This window comes from Fusarium verticillioides, chromosome 6, assembly GCF_000149555.1.
Source record: "Fusarium verticillioides 7600 chromosome 6, whole genome shotgun sequence".
Taxonomy (NCBI): domain Eukaryota; kingdom Fungi; phylum Ascomycota; class Sordariomycetes; order Hypocreales; family Nectriaceae; genus Fusarium; species Fusarium verticillioides.
In genome coordinates this window covers 449,450-467,976 of record NC_031680.1, presented here as the reverse complement: position 1 = coordinate 467,976, position 18,527 = coordinate 449,450, and the positions used below count along the sequence as shown (strand labels likewise).

Here is an 18,527-nt window from a genome sequence, read left to right as displayed (position 1 = left end):
TCAACATGTCTACCTCCATTGTCATAGTCACAGCCATTTTGGCATCACTATCCTTTCTTCTCGTCAAGCACACACTACGACCTAAGAAACCTCCCTTGCCGCCTGGACCCAAAGGCCTACCGCTCTTGAGAAACATCCGCGATCTTCCACCACCAGGAACACTAGAATGGCCTCATTGGCAAAGTCACAAAGAGAAGTACGGTCCAATCACATCAGTTTCTGTGCTCGGACAGAACTTTGTCATTCTGCACGACAGACAGGTCATCATGGATCTTCTCGAAACGCGAGCGATGAAGAGTGCTTCACGTCCTAAACTGGTCTTTGCTGGGGATATGTAAGCTCCAGATATCAGGTTGATTGTGATGTATGCTAACGAGCTATTGTAGCGTTGGGTACGACGGTGTTATGGGCTTGATGCCGTACAATCGGACCTTTCGAATGCATCGCAAACTCACAGCCACGCAAGTCAGCCCCAAATCTATCACCCGATTCGAACCTATTCAAGAACTAGAGATCCTCCGACTGTTGAAGAGACTCCACCAAGATCCCAACAGTCAAAAACTTCCAGATCATCTGAACCAGTATGTGTTCCTCACAACTCCTGAAGTAGATACTCACTAGGTTACAGGGTATCGGGCTCAATCATGCTCCGAATTCTGTACAATTACGAGACAGACTCTGACAAAAACGATCATATCGTCACCATGGCTAATCTCGTGATGGGGGAGTTCTCTGAGGCTACCACTCCAGGTGCTTGGATGGTAGACTTCATCCCGTGGCTTCGACATATTCCAGAATGGATGCCCGGCGCTGGGTTCAAGAAGACTGCTAAACTCTTCAGACATCATCTCCTGAAAAACGTCCAAGATCCTTACCAATATGTCAGAGATCAAATGACCAACGGTAAGGGTGATGTTTCCTATGTTGCTGGTCTCATCAAATATATTCACCGCAAGATTGATCCTGAGGAAGAGAGTATTATTGCATGGACTGCAGCTTCGATGATGAACGCAGGTACCGACACCACCGGCGCAACCCTCCTCGCCTTCTTTGCAGCCATGGTTATCTACCCCAAAGTCCAAAAGAAAGCCCAAGAAGAAATCTCTCGTGCCACCGGAGACTCTCGCCTCCCTTCATTCACCGACAAGCCAAACCTTCCATACACCACCGCCATAGCCCAAGAAGTACTCCGGTGGCATACTCTTGCCCCAATGGGTTTTCCTCACATGACGACTGAAGACGATACATACCGCGGCTACTTCATCCCCAAGAACACTCTCCTCTTCCCAGCTGTAGCATCTCTCACGCACGATCCTGAGGTCTACCATGATCCGATGGAGTTTAAGCCAGAGCGGTATTTTGAACCTTATAATGAACCTTCACCGTCGGATCTTGTGTTTGGGTTTGGGAGAAGATCATGTCCGGGTCGATGGATCGCTGAGCAGACTTTGTTTTTGAGTATTGCACAGACGTTGGCGGTTTTTAGGATTGAGCGGGAGGTGGATGCGGAGGGGAGGGAGATTGAGGTAGGGTATGAGCAGTTGCCGGGTGTTATTTCTCGTGTGAAACCGTTTCCGTGTAGGATTGTACTGAGGGATGAGACTTATAGGATGTATGTAGAGTAGATTGACTAAGACTCCTTGAGATCTATGGTCAAGATATCTTTGAGGTGCTCATGGTAGTCTAATCCTCATGTGCCAACCTTGGCTTCAGCACCTGCATATGCTGACATTTGAAGAGCATGAAATCCGATTGACATGAAGAACGCAGAAAGTCTAACTGATTCGATCTTGATCTTCATGTATATTTTCTATGTTATTGCTACGAGATGGGCTAGCCCTGTACATGGTGCAGTCCAACTCTCATATGCCCACTCCCCCCTCTATTGGCCCTAATGTAATATGGCACAAAAACGCCCTCCTTCTCATCATCGAACCCAGAACCATTTCCCTCAACAACAAAACCAGGCGTAGACACCGCGTCATCCAACTTCCCACTGCGTCTCCAACATGAAGTCTTCAATGCAATATACTCTTCATCCGTCCCACTAAAACACAACCTCTCCTCCTTAACCGCGCTGCTAGCCTTGAGCCCAACGTCCTTGAAGTGATTATCTTCCCATGTATTATCTGCATCCTCGATGCAGTACACCAGTGGCCCTCGAGCAAGTGTAAGAGTATGCTGGTTCGTGTAAGGATGCGGAGCGATGTATCGAGGTGTAAAGTTGCCGATGGCCAGCGAGAAGGCGGGATTCGCTGCCGTGTAAGCTGGGTCGAGCGTGAGATAGCCTTTGTGCAAGTGCGCACTGCCTTCGCTGGGCTTTGGGTCAAGGGAATACTGATTTTGAGACCAGCCTGGGATCCTGAGTCGTATCGTGGTCTTCACCGCCCCAGGACTCGTAAGTCGAAACTTGACGAGTCCATCCCAAGGCCAATCCGTCTCTTGCCGAAGAATAACCTCTCCCTCCCCAACCATAAACTTCAACTCAGCATTCGTATACAAATGCACGTTCACAAACGCCTCTTTCTCCTTCTCCTCCCCAAAGTCCCATAGATACCCCCCCAACGACCCGTACAAACGCGTCACATTGGGCGGACAGCACGCGCACCAAAACCACTCCTCCCTCACACTCTTATCACTCTCCGAGCTCCCCAGCTGGTTAACATACGTAAACGCCTTTCCATCAAGACTCATAGCCGTCATGACATTGTTATATAGGCAAAGTTCCATGACATCACCAAACTTGGCGTCTAGCTCGATATGCAGCAGTCGCTCGGCGAGCATCATGACTGCAATGGACGCACAGGTTTCAGCGTAGCATCCACCTTCGTCAGTGGATTGGGGGAGGAAATAGTCGCGTCCGAAACCTTCCCATTGCTTGATGGCGCCGATGCCCCCGGTGAGGTACATTTTCTTGGTGACCATGTTGTCCCAGAGGCGGTAGACGGCGTCTTTCCAACTTGGTGCGGAGGAGAGCTGTTGAGAGCTGGATTTTTCGATGCAGAGCATGTCGGCTACGGCGGTGAGGAGATACATGGCACGTACGGAATGACCCTCCACGGTTGGTTGTTCCAGAATGGGTTGGTGAGCCTGGCAGTACCAGTGAGATGCATGCTCAGGATACGAATCAGGTCGATGATAGAGGCTCTGGCCACGTTGCTTGGACTCCCATTCAAAGTAATGCTGTCCATGCTGACCTTTGTGGTTCCCTCGTTCTTCGATGAAGTAGCGGGATAGGTCGTAAGCGTTCTTGTTGCCGGTGACTTCGTATAAGCGGAACAGGGCCAACTCGATCTCTGGATGCCCAGGGTATCCGTGCAGTTGGCCCTCGCCCGGTCCAAAAGTGCTGTGAATCAAGGCGACGTATTTCTCGATAGGCTCCAACAGAAGGTTGTTCTTGTAGTACTGGTGGTGAGCCAGGGCTGCTTCGATAAGATGACCAGCATTGTATCTAAAAAAAAATAAGTATAAAAACACAAGAATGCGCTTGTTTGACTTACAATTCATGCATGTCCTGCAAATTCGTCCACCGCTTCCCCGGCTCAACGACAGTATAATGAACATTCAAGTATCCATCCTCCTGCTGCGCCCCTCGAATCATCTCAACCAACTCTCTCACCGCAGCGTCAATCTCAGCATCAACCTCATCATGGAGAAAGTAACAAGCGCCCTCGATCCACTTCGCTATATCACTGTCCCAGAAGAGATGGAAGGGAACAGGCCACATGGATTTATCCGCGTAAATCTCGTGCCATTGCAGCTTGAAGCAATCGTAGCGGCCTGTCTCGCGAAGGCGCTTGAGCTGTGTATGCAGTGTTGTCTTTGAGACTGTGGCTCTTCGACGGTGGAGGAGGGAGCCTGGTGTTATTGTGGTATGGGGGAAGATGGACTGGGGATGAGACATGTTGGCGATATAGTAAGGTGAAGATTGCAGGTTTGACTCTGAGAAGCAACTCTCTCTGGTTTGAGGTAATATACTACCATGAAAAATGATATGCGACTCATCGTGACGATTGTTGATCAATTGGTGCATGTCATTGGTTCGTGGTGGGAGGTCCGGACATCCCACCGGAGCTCCCACCGGGGATCACCTCAAAGAGGGGAAACGGTCAACTGCTCATAAGAGTGGATTGAACAGTCGCTGAATGTCCAAAATAGGTCTGGTTAGATAAATTTAAAGCGGCGAAAAGCCATTTTTTACTCCGTACTTCTCTCGTGATGATTCTTCATCTCTCGGGGGGATGTTATCCGAAGTGTTGCGATTCATGCCGAAAATGAACCACTTGATGGGATCAATTTGAACTACAGACAGGATACATGGGCTCCCAAATAGTAAACAGAATAATACTGCTGCCACTGCGTTTCAAACTTCTTTAGCCCAATGTGTTGACAAACCTGACGTCAATTCAATTCAATTCAATGAAGCGGATGAGTCCTTGGTTTCATAGGATTGATGCGCCTAGTTCGATCGTCCAATGTGACTTTTACCCCAGACTCTAGACCAACTCTAGCCCGATATGTCCATTCGCGAGTGGGGAAGTCCCCGACCTCGCTCTGCATCAAATCATCTTCACAAAACAACAACAATCACGCTTCAACAAGCTTAAAAACGCCCGAAACCTCCTTCGTAATGGAGAAGTACCAATGCTCGCAATGCCCCAGAAGCTTCAAGCGACCAGAGCATCTGAAGCGACACCAAAAAGGGCACGATAGCTTGAGGGGCTTTGAATGTGATGTTTGTCACAAGAGCTTTACGCGCAGGTAAGCAGCGCCGATTCCCAATGGTGGGAAAGGTACTGATTTGATGGAAGCGATATCTTGACCAAGCATGTAGCTATCCACGATCATCCGTCTGCCATGTCGAGACGCGATGTTGGGCGGCGCAGAGCGTGTTTGGAGTGCGCTAGGGCACGCGAGAAATGTTCGCGAAACCTCCCGTGCCTGCGGTGCTCAACCAAGGCATTGGACTGCGCTTATCCCCAGAACAGACATAAAACAGTCGAAGCATCCCCGGCTTCACAAACTGGTGCCACCGCGCAAACTCCGAACCAAACGCTCATCAGCCCAGTCGAGACAGTAGATCACGCGTCGCAGCCTCAGAACGTGCAATCAGATTTGCAGCTCGCGCTACCTTCACATCAAACACCGCATTCGCAAGACAGTCCTTTCATCGACAGCGCTGGTAACGCACAGCAACCCGGCTTTGAATATGATTTGTCCACCTATGACATCGACTGGGACTTCCCCATCAATTGGTTACCGTACGACAATGAGGTTGAGACGAACTACTACTCGATTCTCGGCCTTGACATGAATCAGTCGCTTGATGCCGGCAATGCAACCATGATAGATCAACCAGTTCCCAATTTTCCCATGATCGACGCTCCACCACGCCGTTTATCAGCCGTAACATCACTGTCTCCCGGCAGCGGCCTAGGTGTTTCTCCCCAGTTGAGTATGAGCTCAGGACGCACCATACCCGGGGATCTATACGCCACGAGCTCGAACGGTGCTCGACGTCCTTGTACTGCCAAGTCAAAGCAGCTGTTCCCTCCGCCAGGCCTTCAAGGATACACGCAGCTACCCACCATATCCCAAGACCCGGGCCTCGGAGCCAACACGCTTGCGTTCCCTGATTTGAGCCATATTATCCTGGAAGACGAAGCGTATAGAGAGTCCTTCATGACAGAGTTGACATACAGCAAGATCTGCGACGCTTTTAGACAGACGTGTCTCGAATCATTCATGTTTCAGCCGCACTACACCTCTGCCGACTTTCCGTCATTGAAGCTACTCGAATACTTCGTCAAGCTCTTTTTTGAGCACTTTGACCCAATCGTTCCTCTTGTCCACCCTCATACAACAGATTTAAACGGAAGTTGGGTTCTTGCTCTGGCGATCTGTGCCATTGGAAGTCAGTATACAGCTACAGCAGATATCCACGCCTGCGTTATGCCATTCCACGAGTTCCTCAGAAGGACTTTGGTTACTCAACTCGAAGGATCGGAGCTTAACCTGCCGCTGGCTCAGGCTCTTGTGCTGAGTCAGGTTGGTCTGCTATACTCTAATGGTGGTGAACTTCAAAAGGCTGCTTACGAGCGGATGGGAAGTCTGCAGAGGGTCATCACGTTCTATCGATGTCAAGCTGGACGGAGAGCGGATTTGTCGGGTCATGGTGAGGGAGATGAAGATAGATGGCAAGGCTGGGTTGAGGATGAGACTTGGCGTCGACTGTGCTATTTCATTTGGGTGAGTTTATGCTGGTGCGTCTTTTCAGTATTGAAACTGACACACAGAAGCTGTTAGATCGCATGGGACGCTACTTCTTTGATGACCACCAGACAGGTACCTTCAACATCACGGACTTGACGTTGCCTCACGATGGCCTCTGGTCACAAGCAACCTCATCAGATTGGATACAACTCCATCGCCGTGTCGACAGTAATCTCCATGCCCCCCTGTCCAAAGAGTCATGCTAACGTGCTACAAGCAAACCCGACAATCGAAGTCGCCATCAGCTCACTCTTCCGCGAACGAACCGCCAAACCCGACCTCGGAGAATTCTCCCGCATCCTCCTCCTGCACGCAGTATACCAAGAATACACCACCGTCAGCACATACTGCAAGCGACCTCTCTCATCCTGGATCCCCCAAAACAACCCTGAGCCTCGCAGCGACGAAACTCAGCACCTTCAGCTCTCGGACTCGAACTGGCGAAACGCTGCTCTCGATTGCGTTGATACCCTTCACTGGGCTGCTAATGCCACCATCGCGTCGTTACTTGGCGCTGAGCATCCTACTGTTCTGCATCTGCACTTTTCGCGGGTTGTGTTGCTCGTTCCGAAGAGGGCGATAATTACGCTGGCGAAGTATCTCAGGGCGCCGGAGGAGTTGAGGAAAGAGGCTGCGAGTCAGAAGGAGGCGCTGCAGGCGGAGCGGGAGATATCTGAATGGGCTCAACAAGATGGCGTAAGTCGTCCATACTCACAATTAACAGGATACTAACAAAACTTCAGTCCAAAGCCCGTCTCGCAGCGCTCCACTGCGGCTGTTTCCTCTGGCACGTCCGGCGCTACGCAAAAATGACCTTCTACGAACCCCCCTGCGTATTCTGGGCGACCCTGACACTCTGGGCCTACAGTGTGTTCTGCAGTAAATCCCGTCGACCCGAACCACGCAGCGTATCGCCTGACCGCTCAGACGACGAGAACCCCACGTTCATAAGGCTGGATCGACCTAATGATGATGAGATGGTGCAGCTGTTTGTCAGGACGGGCGTGTTGAAGGCGTATATTAGTGGTGTGGGGGATATTTACTCGGGGAATGCGCCGAGGAGGATATTGAAGGAGGGGAGGAGGGTTTTGGAGGGTGTGGCGGGGGCGTGGGGGAGGAATGGGGAGTATTTGGAGTTGTTGCAGGCTTTGGCATGAGTTGGAGCCTGTTTTGTAACATGACGTATGGCAATAGTTTGTCTGGAAGGGAAGAAAAAGCTTGTTTGACCGAATTATTGCTTGTCCATTATGTGTCCCATGTTTGTTGTACTTGCCAGACGCAATCGTATATTAGACAATTTCAGAAGTCTTTCAACATTCAGGTTTCTGAAACAGCCCCAATCAGTTGTTCATGTAAAGGGAGGCGGGTATTTGAACAACACCGTCATGCTGCTAGGGTAGGCAAATCATAACCATTCTTAGCTTGATCTTGGGGTCTTGCACTCTTGCCTCTGCATGCTGTGTCTCTGATCGCAAGTGTATACGGATTTGATCCTTATGCTCCCTCAGATCAGGCCCGGAGTCACTTTGCCCCAAAGGTCGCATGGGTGCCTTTGAGAGCTCCCTTAGCAGAAGTCAACTCAACCCATCGACTATGATTCAAGGAGGACTTCCCTCAAGGTCATGGGTGTACTCTTATTCCAAGACAATAGTAGATAAGCATGACGTTCAGTCCTCGGAACAGTTGTGAAGATGAAACCCGTTAGAGCCATTCATATCTATCATACAGGGACGTTGCTGTCCAGAGTGGACAATAGATCATATCAAGGAGAACATTGACCGTTTGGCGCTGCAGAGGTATGGCCATGTTTCGCAACAACCAGAAAAAAGGTGATATTGGAGATATTTGTGCTCGATGATACGGTAGCTGGATATGGCCTGACACGTATGGCTTTTGACTAATCTTACAATGATTCCGTACCCCATCCTACTCATTAAATAGCTCAAACTCTATAGGGGGTACCACTTTCGCCCCCATGCTATTCAGAGCGCAGAGAGAATCGTGGCTGAGATTGTATTCCAAAGGAAGAACTTAGTTCATAAAAGCCCATCCATCAACATCTCGAGCCCCATGAAGCGAACATTTTCCCAGCTCTGGCCACAATTATCCGCAGTCGAGGCGCCATTTGACACGATTCCGGACAAGCCATTGTCAAAAGGCTCCAGAGCCATGCCCAGCTTCTCGTGATCAGGATACAGACTTGATGAGAAAGCCACGTTCGAGGGTGCAGATACGCCGTAGTTAGATTTGACTTGCATTCTTGTAGATGACCTGAACTGGCCGCGCCCATTTCTCTTTGCTCAGAGTTTGCTGTGTCTATGTCGAAGCGGTGTTTTATTTTATCCACGAAGCGTTTTATTTCTTAAAAAGGTCGAGCACCTCTTGTTTTAGCGAATCGAGTACTCTCCGGGCTAGATGTGTTGTTTGCAGTTGAGACTTGTGGCTGAGAGCTTATTCCGGCAGAGAGAACTTCGTACTCATCTTGAGACAATCTGTCCCTGATAAGTGGTGAGATAGTCCCAATTCGTTGGGTACGCATGACCTCTTCACAGGTTTCATCGTACCAAGTCTTGCAGGTATTGAATTGCTGACCTCTCTGCGCGTTGGCATTGATACATTTTCCGATGATATGTTCGCTATTGATTGCATTGTACAGCCAAGTTAACCTCGCCTTGCGAGTTCCGAAGTCCTTGATTCTTATCCCATGAAGCCACGAGCTGAGCAGTGGAAGAATGGTAGGTATATGTTTCCGCTTTGTCATGTTGAAATTGACCATCACGACTGCCACATTTGGCATGACGTGGTATCCGATTTGCCCGGTTGTAGATGCGAAGAGACAGATTGCCTCCATGGATGCGTTTCGGTGGCCAGCTGTCCATGAGAGTTCATAACCGGTACAATCGCAAAGGTACTTCCTGGAACCGCTTTTATCTGGTATGAACCATCGGTTAAGGGCCATATTGAGAGAAATTATGTTCCCGATAGACAGTCCTTGTCTGGTGATGGGAGCCGTCGGTCAATTGTTCTGTATTGGAAGCGCACTGTCGGCTTCACCCATGTCCTGGTCATTTCGTTGGGGAGAGACCGTATATCGATTTCATGCGACTTTGCAAGTTGGATACCAACTCAAAACCCACCGTTCTCGTCAAATGTTGATGATCCTGTTGAAATAAGTGTAGTTGCATCATCATCGTCGAACGCCACATATTGAGCCTCGTCATGACTCTGAATGGGATGAGACTCCTCCTCCTGTTTCTGTATCAAGTATTCAAAATAAAACCCATCTGCTGTGGGGATGTCGAATTTAGATGTGTCGATTTCTGCAATCTGTTCTGTATACAGTAGCACTGTCTGGCGTTCTATATTGCTCTCATCCCCATGTGAGGTCGGGGGCAGATGGTGAAGCGGCAGATCTAGAAGTCGACGGAACAAAGGACGAAGTCACAGATGATGAAGTCGATGGGGGCGTGATGCGACTTAAGCTGCCATGCCTGCGTTGCTTTCGGCGTCGGGATTCAGAGCTACCACCCGAAACAACAATGGAGGTGTCGGACGAAGCTATAGGAAGTAAAAAGTCAGCTGCGCTCGAAGAAAGATGAATGACAAAACATACAGCTCACCGAGGAGGCGCCAGACTGAATTTCAGAAGCAGGGGTCAACTCATCGTCACAGATACGAGGGGTCTCGCGCTCCCATGGGCCTTTGACGGCCCGAAACGAGTCGGCATTGGGCAAGGCACGTAAGGCTCTCTTGGCCCACGCCTGGTCCGTCCCTTTGTGTTGCTGCAAGGTAATAGCATTGACAGAATCCGGATTCGTCATCACGACCAATCAATCTCTCGCTGCTTTTTACACAGCCAGTGGCTGTTGATTGTGTTGGTTGATTTTGTTATAGTGAGTCTGCTGGTGTCCTCGACCCATAAAGCTCTCTGACTCCGATTCCTGTGCCGCCTCCAAGTCTTCCACGCTCGGGTGTAGGCATTGCATTGTACCAGGAAACTGAAACAGCTCTGCCGACACGAGCTGCATGTTGGAAATCCGGGAGGCGGTATCTTGTTGGATTTATCTGGTGAAACATGCTGATCGTGGAAAATCCAGTATGCGGAGGGTGAAGCGGGAGATAAAAAATAAAAAGAGTAAAGAAATACAAGGGGCATGATAGAATGATAACAAATGCGTCACATGCCTCACCTCGCAAGAGGTTGAGGCTGCGCGCTCCAATTTGAGCGGAAATGGAGTTTCCGAGGAAAAGGAAAAAACAGAAAAAAGAGAGGCGGCCAGCAGGGAAACTAGCCAAAAGGAATTGGGGCGCTCCAGCTCCAATTTCCTCCATTCACCTTTCTCCACTTCTGCTGAGCTCCCATCCTCACATTCACCCCTGCCTTTTAAAGTCTTCATAAAGTCTATCCTAAACTTTTCCTAAACTTTTCCTAAACTTTTCCTAAACTTTTCCTAAACTTTTCCTAAACTTACTAACGTTTTTAAAATTTAGACTACATTCATTTGTCGCTCGTCTTATCATCGTAGGTCTAAGATGTTTCTCAAGTTTTTATCAGGCCCAAAGAGGCATAAGTGAAGGGGCTACCGGCTCGGCTTCTTATTATTGGCAAGGCGATAAAGAGATGCGAGTTCTTGATAAGAAGAAAGAAAGACTATACGAGGCTATGATGATGTTAAACGTGAAATTGGAAAGATGATGAAGGATGAAATGGCCAAGTATCAGTTAAAGCGGGCCTGAAAGAATATGCGAAGCTAGTGCAATGATGTCCTGGGTTAAGTTTCGAGGAGGGAAATGCAGTTTTGGCAACATTGTCGGACGCGATGGCGCCAAGAGTTCTCTTCGGTGCTGGTGGCCAACCCCGGCACACGACTCCTGTGACTATGTGCATATTGCCTCCCAAAAGCTAAAGTTAAATGGGATTTTCCAGTGTGGTGGCTTGATATGTCTCGCTGAGGCGTCATAAGCCTTAAGTATCAATCAACGACTCCTGTGCTACGCTATCATGAGTCAAATTATTCGAGCGCTCGACGCATATCTATTTGGTAGATGTGCCTTTGCTGAATCAACACCGCATCTGCAAGCTGCGCGTGATTCTTAGATTCACGCTCAGGAGGCGTCGCAGCCATCATCAGTAGCAGACCCAAGAGGGCCTGGTGGTTCCGACTAGTTTTCATGGCGGCACGAGTGGCAAGTGTGATTAAGAACATGCTCAGGGCGCTGGATCATAGATGAGAGATGATACCGTTGAAGGCAGGAAGTGCACTGAGAGGTGTCTCCGCGGTGGTTCTTAATCCCCAAAGATCTCGTTCACATTCTGGGTATCTTTTCTCAGTACTCCCCTGAACCACTATAGGCCTTCACCTGTACTCCATGTGGATCCGTTGGTAGCGTGGATGTCTGTGTATTAAACGAAGAGTGTCCCTAAGGACGTCCTGTGGTTGAGACTTGTGTTGCCCGTGGTCAAGTCCTGTGGCTGCTTGCGAGTTCTATGGCCTTTGCCTGCTACAGCTACTCTTTGCGACCGCTATAACCTAGGCTATGATGTATTGGTAGGCCCTACAGACGCCAGTGTCCAATGTGTCTCCGATAGGCATCACAGGAAGATGGATGCAACCGTCTCATAGGTGATGGTTCCACTCCCGGCACTGGCAGACAGTGCTACGTATCGCGATAGAAGAGATTGTTTCGCGCCCGTGTTCGTCCGTGTACTCAAACGCCCAAGTCTTCTCGAGCCCAGGCAGTTCTCAAAGCTGATGAGGTAATGAGTTCCAGTCAGAATACTTACGCACCCCGCCTACCTGTTCAAATTTTCAACTCTTCACTCTGCGCCTCTTCTCACCCACCACAATCAACATCACAAACAGGAAGCATTGATTTCAACAACAATCATGAAGGCAGGCGGATCATCATCCCCTGGCTGTCAACAAGGCAAGCCTCGAAGTTCAATATGAAAACTATTTACCACCTCATACTGACAGGCCTTTTAGTACGATTTGAACCAAAGCAGATCCTTAAACCATGAACGCCTTTGGTGAGAGGACCAGTGAAGAAGCCCCGCGTAATTCCACTGCATTTCAAGGCGTTTCTGGGCCGCTTAATGAAGCAACTCTTGATTAGCGACAAGGGCAAGGCTCTGTGCAACCTCATCAAAGCAGAATATGCAAGGATTGGCCAACAGATGCCTACAGATTTGGCTTCCAATCTGGCCTACGATCTCAGCAAGTTCACCCGAGAATCTGTGATGACCGACTACGATGCTCCCGACCATGATACAGTTTTCCAAGAGGTCACTGCGGATACCAACAAACGCAGGAACTCCAAAACGCTCCTCGCGGTCACCTTCCCTCAGTGGTTCTTCCTGGCAGTTACACTAGGAGCCAACAACCCTTCGCTTGCGCCAGTCAAGGAGATTATGGAAACTCACTGCGGATGTGAGTTTTCGTCCAAGGACATCGATTTCAACTCCCTCCCGGTGGAAAAATATGACGAGCTTTTCACGGATATCAACATCGGAGTTGAGAACACTGAGGGGCCTTTGGAGAAGGTTCTCTCCGCGGACAGCCTTGCGGGAGCAATCGACGAGGAGGGAGTTGACCAAGTGAGCCTTTGCGAAGTTCTGGGTGACATTCGACATGACATCGCCAATCTAGAAGAGAAGGTGAATGACGTTGTGGACATTGCCGACTCTTTGGCCACAGACATCCCCGAGATCAAGAAGAACACTGATTGAGTCCCCGTTCTTGAGAAGTCTATTGCAGAGCTGGCCACATTTCTGCACACTGTCCATGGCACTGGCAACCGTGCCAAAAACGATGATGGCAACACAAGCGCCGGTCGACCTGCTGATGCAAGTAATGGGAAGCGTCAATGAACCGACCAAGACTATCTGTTGCTGTCGATAGGTAGTACAATAAAGAGCTTATGTGCATTCTACTCTTTCCAGCTGAAACGTATGATGCTGTTGCGAGGCTCAAACTGCTTGGCTGAATCTAGAGTTGCGCTTCACATGACTGCAGCTGAAACGATTGCGTGGGGGAGGAATGGGGAGTATCTGGAGTTGTTGCGAGCTTTGGCCTGATGCTGGGAGTACATTTTTGTCTCGTGGCGGAGGGCAATCGATGGTATTTGTGAGCAGGCTCGACATGCAGGGGCACGGTTTACAGGCCACAATAGAACATCCTGAACGGGCGTATCCTCAGGTCTGAGTAAGCACATGGGATCGGACTGGGTTTGGTAGGTAACTTGTGATGAATCATTGGCGGGCTCCGTCTCATGGCATTGCCTGCCCCGGTCTTGATGTTTGTCGTAATGACGCGATCGCATAGCCTATTTTGTAGGTACAGTCTTACTGTATTGAGCAAGGGACAACATTGAGTGATCAGAACGTCTTTATGCCAGCTTTTATTTTGCTTCTTTGTATTTGTATATTTGCTGAGAAATATTTAATCAGGTACCAGGCAAATTGAGTAAATTCCTCGAGCTTCATTCTGACCAACATGTGTCTACCATCCTTCTAAGAGGCAACAGAGTTAGCGATATCAATACGTGAAACCACATGCAAAGGGTCCAGTCCCCCCTAAATGTCAGTCGCAATGCCTTTGCGGATTGGAACAAGACAGCCTTCAGATGGTCAGCAAGTTCCACCTGGTCGATCAAAGAAGAGAACGACATTTCTCCGACAGCTTTTCTATTGACCCTTCGGTAACTACGGTAAATCGACCCTCCTACCGTTCCCGAAATGTTTTATGGCAGCTTCGTTCGGCGCATCTCACTCATTGCTTGTGCTCTTGCAATGATCCATCACCTTTCAATGGAATTAGAAGATCTCGGCAAAAGAGGTTCCGTATCATGTCGGTGTTCAAAGCTCTTCATCCTTCCGAGGTCACAAGATGTTGAGAATGTCTCAGGGATAAACTGCCGTGACAAGCGCAGTACCGGCTAGACTAGATTACGTTGAACCAGGCGACGGAGATACATCAGACAGCAAGATAAACTCAAAAATAAGCGACGCATTTCTCGATCAGGGCACTAGAAATGAAACGAATAGATCTTCGTATGATCAATAACCCCGCAAAGGTTCAGTACTTCATTGCTGGCGCTTCCGGCCACGCCGTCTCAACTCCTTTTGATGCGGCTTCACCCCCAATTCCCTGTCGTGCGTAAGAAAAACGACACCGCCCTCTGTCAACACTCCTGCTGAGCGCGGCAGCGATAACTATTTATCTTTCGCTTCTATGTAATTGGAATCGTGGACCGCGCATGAACCACTCGAATCACATCATCGCTTCCGCAATTGCCGTTGTTGTATCCCTTCATGAAGTGCACCATACGGCTATCATTGCGTTTGATACTCACGCCGAAGTAAGATCGACGGAGCTTGAAGGTACAATTTACGGCTGCCTCCTTCTGCATAACGAGCGAACAAATAAGGGCACGGCTCTTCGTGAATACGTGAGTTCCCAGTTGGAACGCGATCACGCAACTTCCGAAAAGAGGCGTCAACGCTCAGGCTCAGGCTCAGGGCTCAGATGTACTGAAGCACACAGATTCAATCCGCAATCAATCGGAACAGAGGACAATATCAATTGTCGTCGGAGAGTAGCTCCAATCTGTATTGGGAACAGTTGGTGGTTTTGGCAGATGTTTCGGAGGCCAAGGAGCTCTTGTGTTGAGCCTCACGAAGATGTTATTAAACATCGCAACACTTGTTCAAGTTTGATGAGCCAGTCATAACCAGCCGTAGGCCTGTACAGCTGAGATCCCATTAAACAAGGCCATGATAATTACCTGACAGCTGCTGCCACTGCAGGTGCGTATCTACGATACGCCGAGGTTCATTATGTGCAAAAAGATGGGATGAATTGGGCGGCTAAGGAGAGGGCAAGTTAACACAAAGGGAGCTGCTTTTTTCTTACCCCCTCTTCCTTTTTTTTTTCTTTTGCATCATCAACACCACCATCGCCTGCTGCGTACGTATGATTTGTGGCTCAGATATGATCAATACTAATATTCCTTCTTCGCACAGACTATCAAGATGAATACGTACGAGATCCCCTATTCTGAGACACTCCTTTCGGCATGCGCTCACTATTCGATAGCAGCTACAACAACATCCTCGAGAAGCACCTGAACCAGGCGGTATGTGTTACACCTGCCCGTCCACAGAACACGAAGCTGACTTCTCAACAGCCTGGACCTCTTCTAGTACTCCCTCAAGGTTCCGGCCTTTCCAGGGTTGTTGTTTCACAACAAGAGCTTGCTCGGTACGCCCCAAATTCACTTCAGCGTGCTGTCCTTGCCTTGCCTAGCAACCCTGTGACCGTTATGGACGGCCAGGTACGCTGGAAGCAAATCTTGGGCATGCGGAACTCGTACATAAATGCCTTTCTCATCCAGAGTCGAGGCACTCGGGAGTTGGTTCCTTGCACTTTGTGCGCCAAGAAAATGGAAAAGGACCGCTCCCAGTACGCACGTCCCTTCCCCTACTGCATTCGTCTCCCGGGTCACTTTGGTGGCTGCTGCGGCAATTGCAAGTGGCCGGATCACGCTGCTAAGTGCCACGGACAAGAAGAGGCCGGTGCTGGAGATGGTTCCCGAGGGGAGCCCAACGACCTTGCTGATGGGGAGGATGATCCAGTCGTCGTCTCAGGCGATGATAACCTTGACGTTAATGCGCTCGAGGACGCTGGTGATTTCCTTCCCGGAGAGGAAGATGAGATGGACATGTCTGTGAGCTTAGTCCCACTCCCTGATGACGGATCCGCTGGTGCTGCTACCGAAGACGATCCTATTCGGATCGACTAGGTGAGTCATACTTTCCATTATTTTCTTGAACGATCCTTAGATAGCTTTTCGCCGAAGAAGCCCTGGTCTATAACCTTGTGTGGAGGCACCAGGACAATGGCTGGCACCTTCGCGTGGTGTTCTGGGTCAGTAATTAAGGGTTGATTGGCATATATGTATATGTGCAATGTCCTTGAGTGAAGCAAAGACCAGCCGAGTGAGTCATCTTGCATGAGTTATTATTTTCTTTGCATCTTGGTTATCGAGGCACCTTACCGATCTGGGGTCCGTTGTGGGTTCTGGAATGAAGACTTGGTCAATTATCGGCTTGTGCTATAGCATATGAGGTTTTGCTTAGCATACCATCTTATGGGGCCTTGATTTTCTTCAATGGGAGTATGTCTTATTCTCTGTATTTGATCTCCAATTTGTGAATCTCGATCCTGCGTTGCGTGGCCGCCCCTGGGATTATTTACGGGGTTCACTGCTGCCTACAAGGGCGAGATACCTTGTGTATACCTGCAAACAGAAATAGCGTTCCTAGACACCACTTAAAAACTAAAGCACTGGCACGGCCGTCCCCAACATCCCGCCACCATGAGCTCAGCAACACCAGGCATCAGACATCCGTCTCCTTGATGATTCGACCCTCGGAGTCATCGGCATAAGCATCAACCTTGGTGTCAGCGAACTTTCGAGCTGCGGTCTTGTTGGCGAAAAGGATGTCGATTTCCTCAAAGGTTCGGTCCTTATACATGTCAGCAATAAGCCACCATCGACCGAACGAAGTGCATACCTTTGTTTCGGGGAGACGGAAGTAGGCCCAAGTGAAGGTTAACAGAGAAAGTCCAGCCTGGGCAATGTCAGAAAAGAAACGAACATGAGCATTCTGGCACTCACCCAGAAATAGCCGACTTTACCCTTCCAGTTACCCTCAGTAGGATTGATCATGTAAGGTCCATACGTGCCATTGAGGATCTGAGAGATGTAGTACGCAATTCGAGCAAGACAGATACTCTTACTGCGAACACTAACGGCAGGAATCTCGCCGATGATGGCGTAGCAAACAGGTCCGATAGTAGCGTAGAATACGATTTCCCAGATCAGTACAACGCCAGCTTGGCCGAAGCTAACAGCTTGTGTTTGGGGAACGCTGGCGAGGATGCCGATGATGAGCATAAGGACTGTACAGATTCCACAGGCCCAGACGTATAACGCTCTTCTGCCGATGCGGTAGATGAGAAACCAGGATATGATGACGCCGACGGAAGCGAGGCCGAGTGCCCCGGTTGCGAATTTGAAGGAGTTGCTTGGATCGACACCGGCTTGGACGAAGAAGTAGGTAGGTGTACCGCCGATACCAACACCAGTTGTGTTCTGCGCGACAAAGACAAGACAAACGATTTCGGTGCGTCGAAGGTTGATGCCCTTGAAACAGTCGAGGTAGCTGGAGCCCTTGGTATGTTCGCTTTCGATCTTGTTGGTGTGCACAATCATAGCAAGCTGCTTGTCAAGATCCTCATCGGTTTTGCTGCTCTTCGCCGAGATACGTCTCAGAACACCCTTCGCTTCGTCAAGACGATTCTTCTTGGCAAGCCAATACGGAGACTCAGGCGTGAACCAGAGAATGATGATGAGGGGAATAGGCCAGATCCACTGTATCGCGAAAGGTAAACGGTATGCCCATTGGGTTGCGTTGTCGGAAAAGCTGAACAAGACGCCAGCGGCGAGGAGTTGGCCAAGAGCCCAGCAGAGACAAACGTAGTTGGCGAGATAGCCTCTAAGAGCCATAGGGCAGATCTCTGAGGCATAAGCTGGAGCCATAGTTGCGAAAACGCCCCAAGGCAAACCGCAGAGAATAGATCCAGCAAGAAGCATCGGAAGATTGTGCGCAAAGAAGGTAATAAAGATGAATCCCGTAACAGCGACAAGAGACGCAACAAGCGTACGACGATATCCAAACCGCTCTGTGAGCCAACCATTAGCAAAAGCACCAATGATAGTCCCAACAGCAGTTCCATTCCCAAGACCAGCTTGCCATGGACCTGAAATCTGGTATCCGAGTTTGTCGCCGTACCAATCACCATAAGCCTTCTGAAAAGCCGGCTGAGCCATGAGATTGCCGATAAGGACAATGTCATAGCCTTCCATGATGATAGACGACGAGAGGAGGAACGACCATGCTATGGCACCCGGGTAGGCTTTTATGGCCTCCCAGAGAGACATGTTGCGGTCGATGGAGGCGCCTTGCTCGCCTTGGACGTGGCTCCATTCTTTCTGGGAGGTAACATCTTGTTCAACGTGGTCGGTGTTTTGTTTCTCGTTGAGAGACATTGTGAAGAAAGGTGATGAGGATGATGTGATGCAAAGAATGTAAGGATCGTCGCGTGTTTAAGTAACATCGTGCCGGGATTTCACCCCCATGGGGATAGAGTAAGAAGATTAGGTTTGATGATCTTTGCGGGGGATGG

General features: G+C 49.4%; 8 protein-coding genes across 8 annotated transcripts; 4 read left to right on the top strand and 4 right to left on the bottom strand.

The window, feature by feature from the left end:
• Positions 1–5: 5 nt before the first annotated feature.
• Positions 6–1,625, top strand: FVEG_13148 (hypothetical protein; the record flags this gene model as incomplete). The annotated part of the gene is made up of 3 exons (XM_018902526.1): positions 6–334; positions 387–581; positions 629–1,625. 3 exons carry the CDS (start codon positions 6–8, stop codon positions 1,623–1,625), a joined length of 1,521 nt encoding a protein of 506 aa, XP_018761289.1.
• A 208-nt stretch (positions 1,626–1,833) lies between these two features.
• FVEG_13149 (hypothetical protein) lies at positions 1,834–3,904 on the bottom strand (the record flags this gene model as incomplete). The annotated part of the gene is made up of 2 exons (XM_018902527.1): positions 1,834–3,451; positions 3,501–3,904. 2 exons carry the CDS (start codon positions 3,902–3,904, stop codon positions 1,834–1,836), a joined length of 2,022 nt encoding a protein of 673 aa, XP_018761290.1.
• Positions 3,905–4,630: 726 nt separating this feature from the next.
• FVEG_13150 (hypothetical protein) lies at positions 4,631–7,430 on the top strand (the record flags this gene model as incomplete). The annotated part of the gene is made up of 5 exons (XM_018902528.1): positions 4,631–4,761; positions 4,812–6,249; positions 6,300–6,441; positions 6,491–6,969; positions 7,017–7,430. 5 exons carry the CDS (start codon positions 4,631–4,633, stop codon positions 7,428–7,430), a joined length of 2,604 nt encoding a protein of 867 aa, XP_018761291.1.
• A 1,205-nt stretch (positions 7,431–8,635) lies between these two features.
• FVEG_17458 (hypothetical protein) lies at positions 8,636–9,232 on the bottom strand (the record flags this gene model as incomplete). The annotated part of the gene is made up of 1 exon (XM_018906712.1): positions 8,636–9,232. One exon carries the CDS (start codon positions 9,230–9,232, stop codon positions 8,636–8,638), a length of 597 nt encoding a protein of 198 aa, XP_018761292.1.
• A 411-nt stretch (positions 9,233–9,643) lies between these two features.
• FVEG_13151 (hypothetical protein) lies at positions 9,644–10,094 on the bottom strand (the record flags this gene model as incomplete). The annotated part of the gene is made up of 2 exons (XM_018902529.1): positions 9,644–9,831; positions 9,887–10,094. 2 exons carry the CDS (start codon positions 10,092–10,094, stop codon positions 9,644–9,646), a joined length of 396 nt encoding a protein of 131 aa, XP_018761293.1.
• A 2,276-nt stretch (positions 10,095–12,370) lies between these two features.
• Positions 12,371–13,003, top strand: FVEG_13152 (hypothetical protein; the record flags this gene model as incomplete). The annotated part of the gene is made up of 1 exon (XM_018902530.1): positions 12,371–13,003. One exon carries the CDS (start codon positions 12,371–12,373, stop codon positions 13,001–13,003), a length of 633 nt encoding a protein of 210 aa, XP_018761294.1.
• A 2,348-nt stretch (positions 13,004–15,351) lies between these two features.
• On the top strand, positions 15,352–16,077 carry FVEG_13153 (hypothetical protein; the record flags this gene model as incomplete). Its single annotated transcript, XM_018902531.1, has 2 exons — positions 15,352–15,411; positions 15,463–16,077. 2 exons carry the CDS (start codon positions 15,352–15,354, stop codon positions 16,075–16,077), a joined length of 675 nt encoding a protein of 224 aa, XP_018761295.1.
• Positions 16,078–16,675: 598 nt separating this feature from the next.
• Positions 16,676–18,390, bottom strand: FVEG_13154 (hypothetical protein; the record flags this gene model as incomplete). The annotated part of the gene is made up of 3 exons (XM_018902532.1): positions 16,676–16,804; positions 16,853–16,909; positions 16,957–18,390. 3 exons carry the CDS (start codon positions 18,388–18,390, stop codon positions 16,676–16,678), a joined length of 1,620 nt encoding a protein of 539 aa, XP_018761296.1.
• Positions 18,391–18,527: the final 137 nt, after the last annotated feature.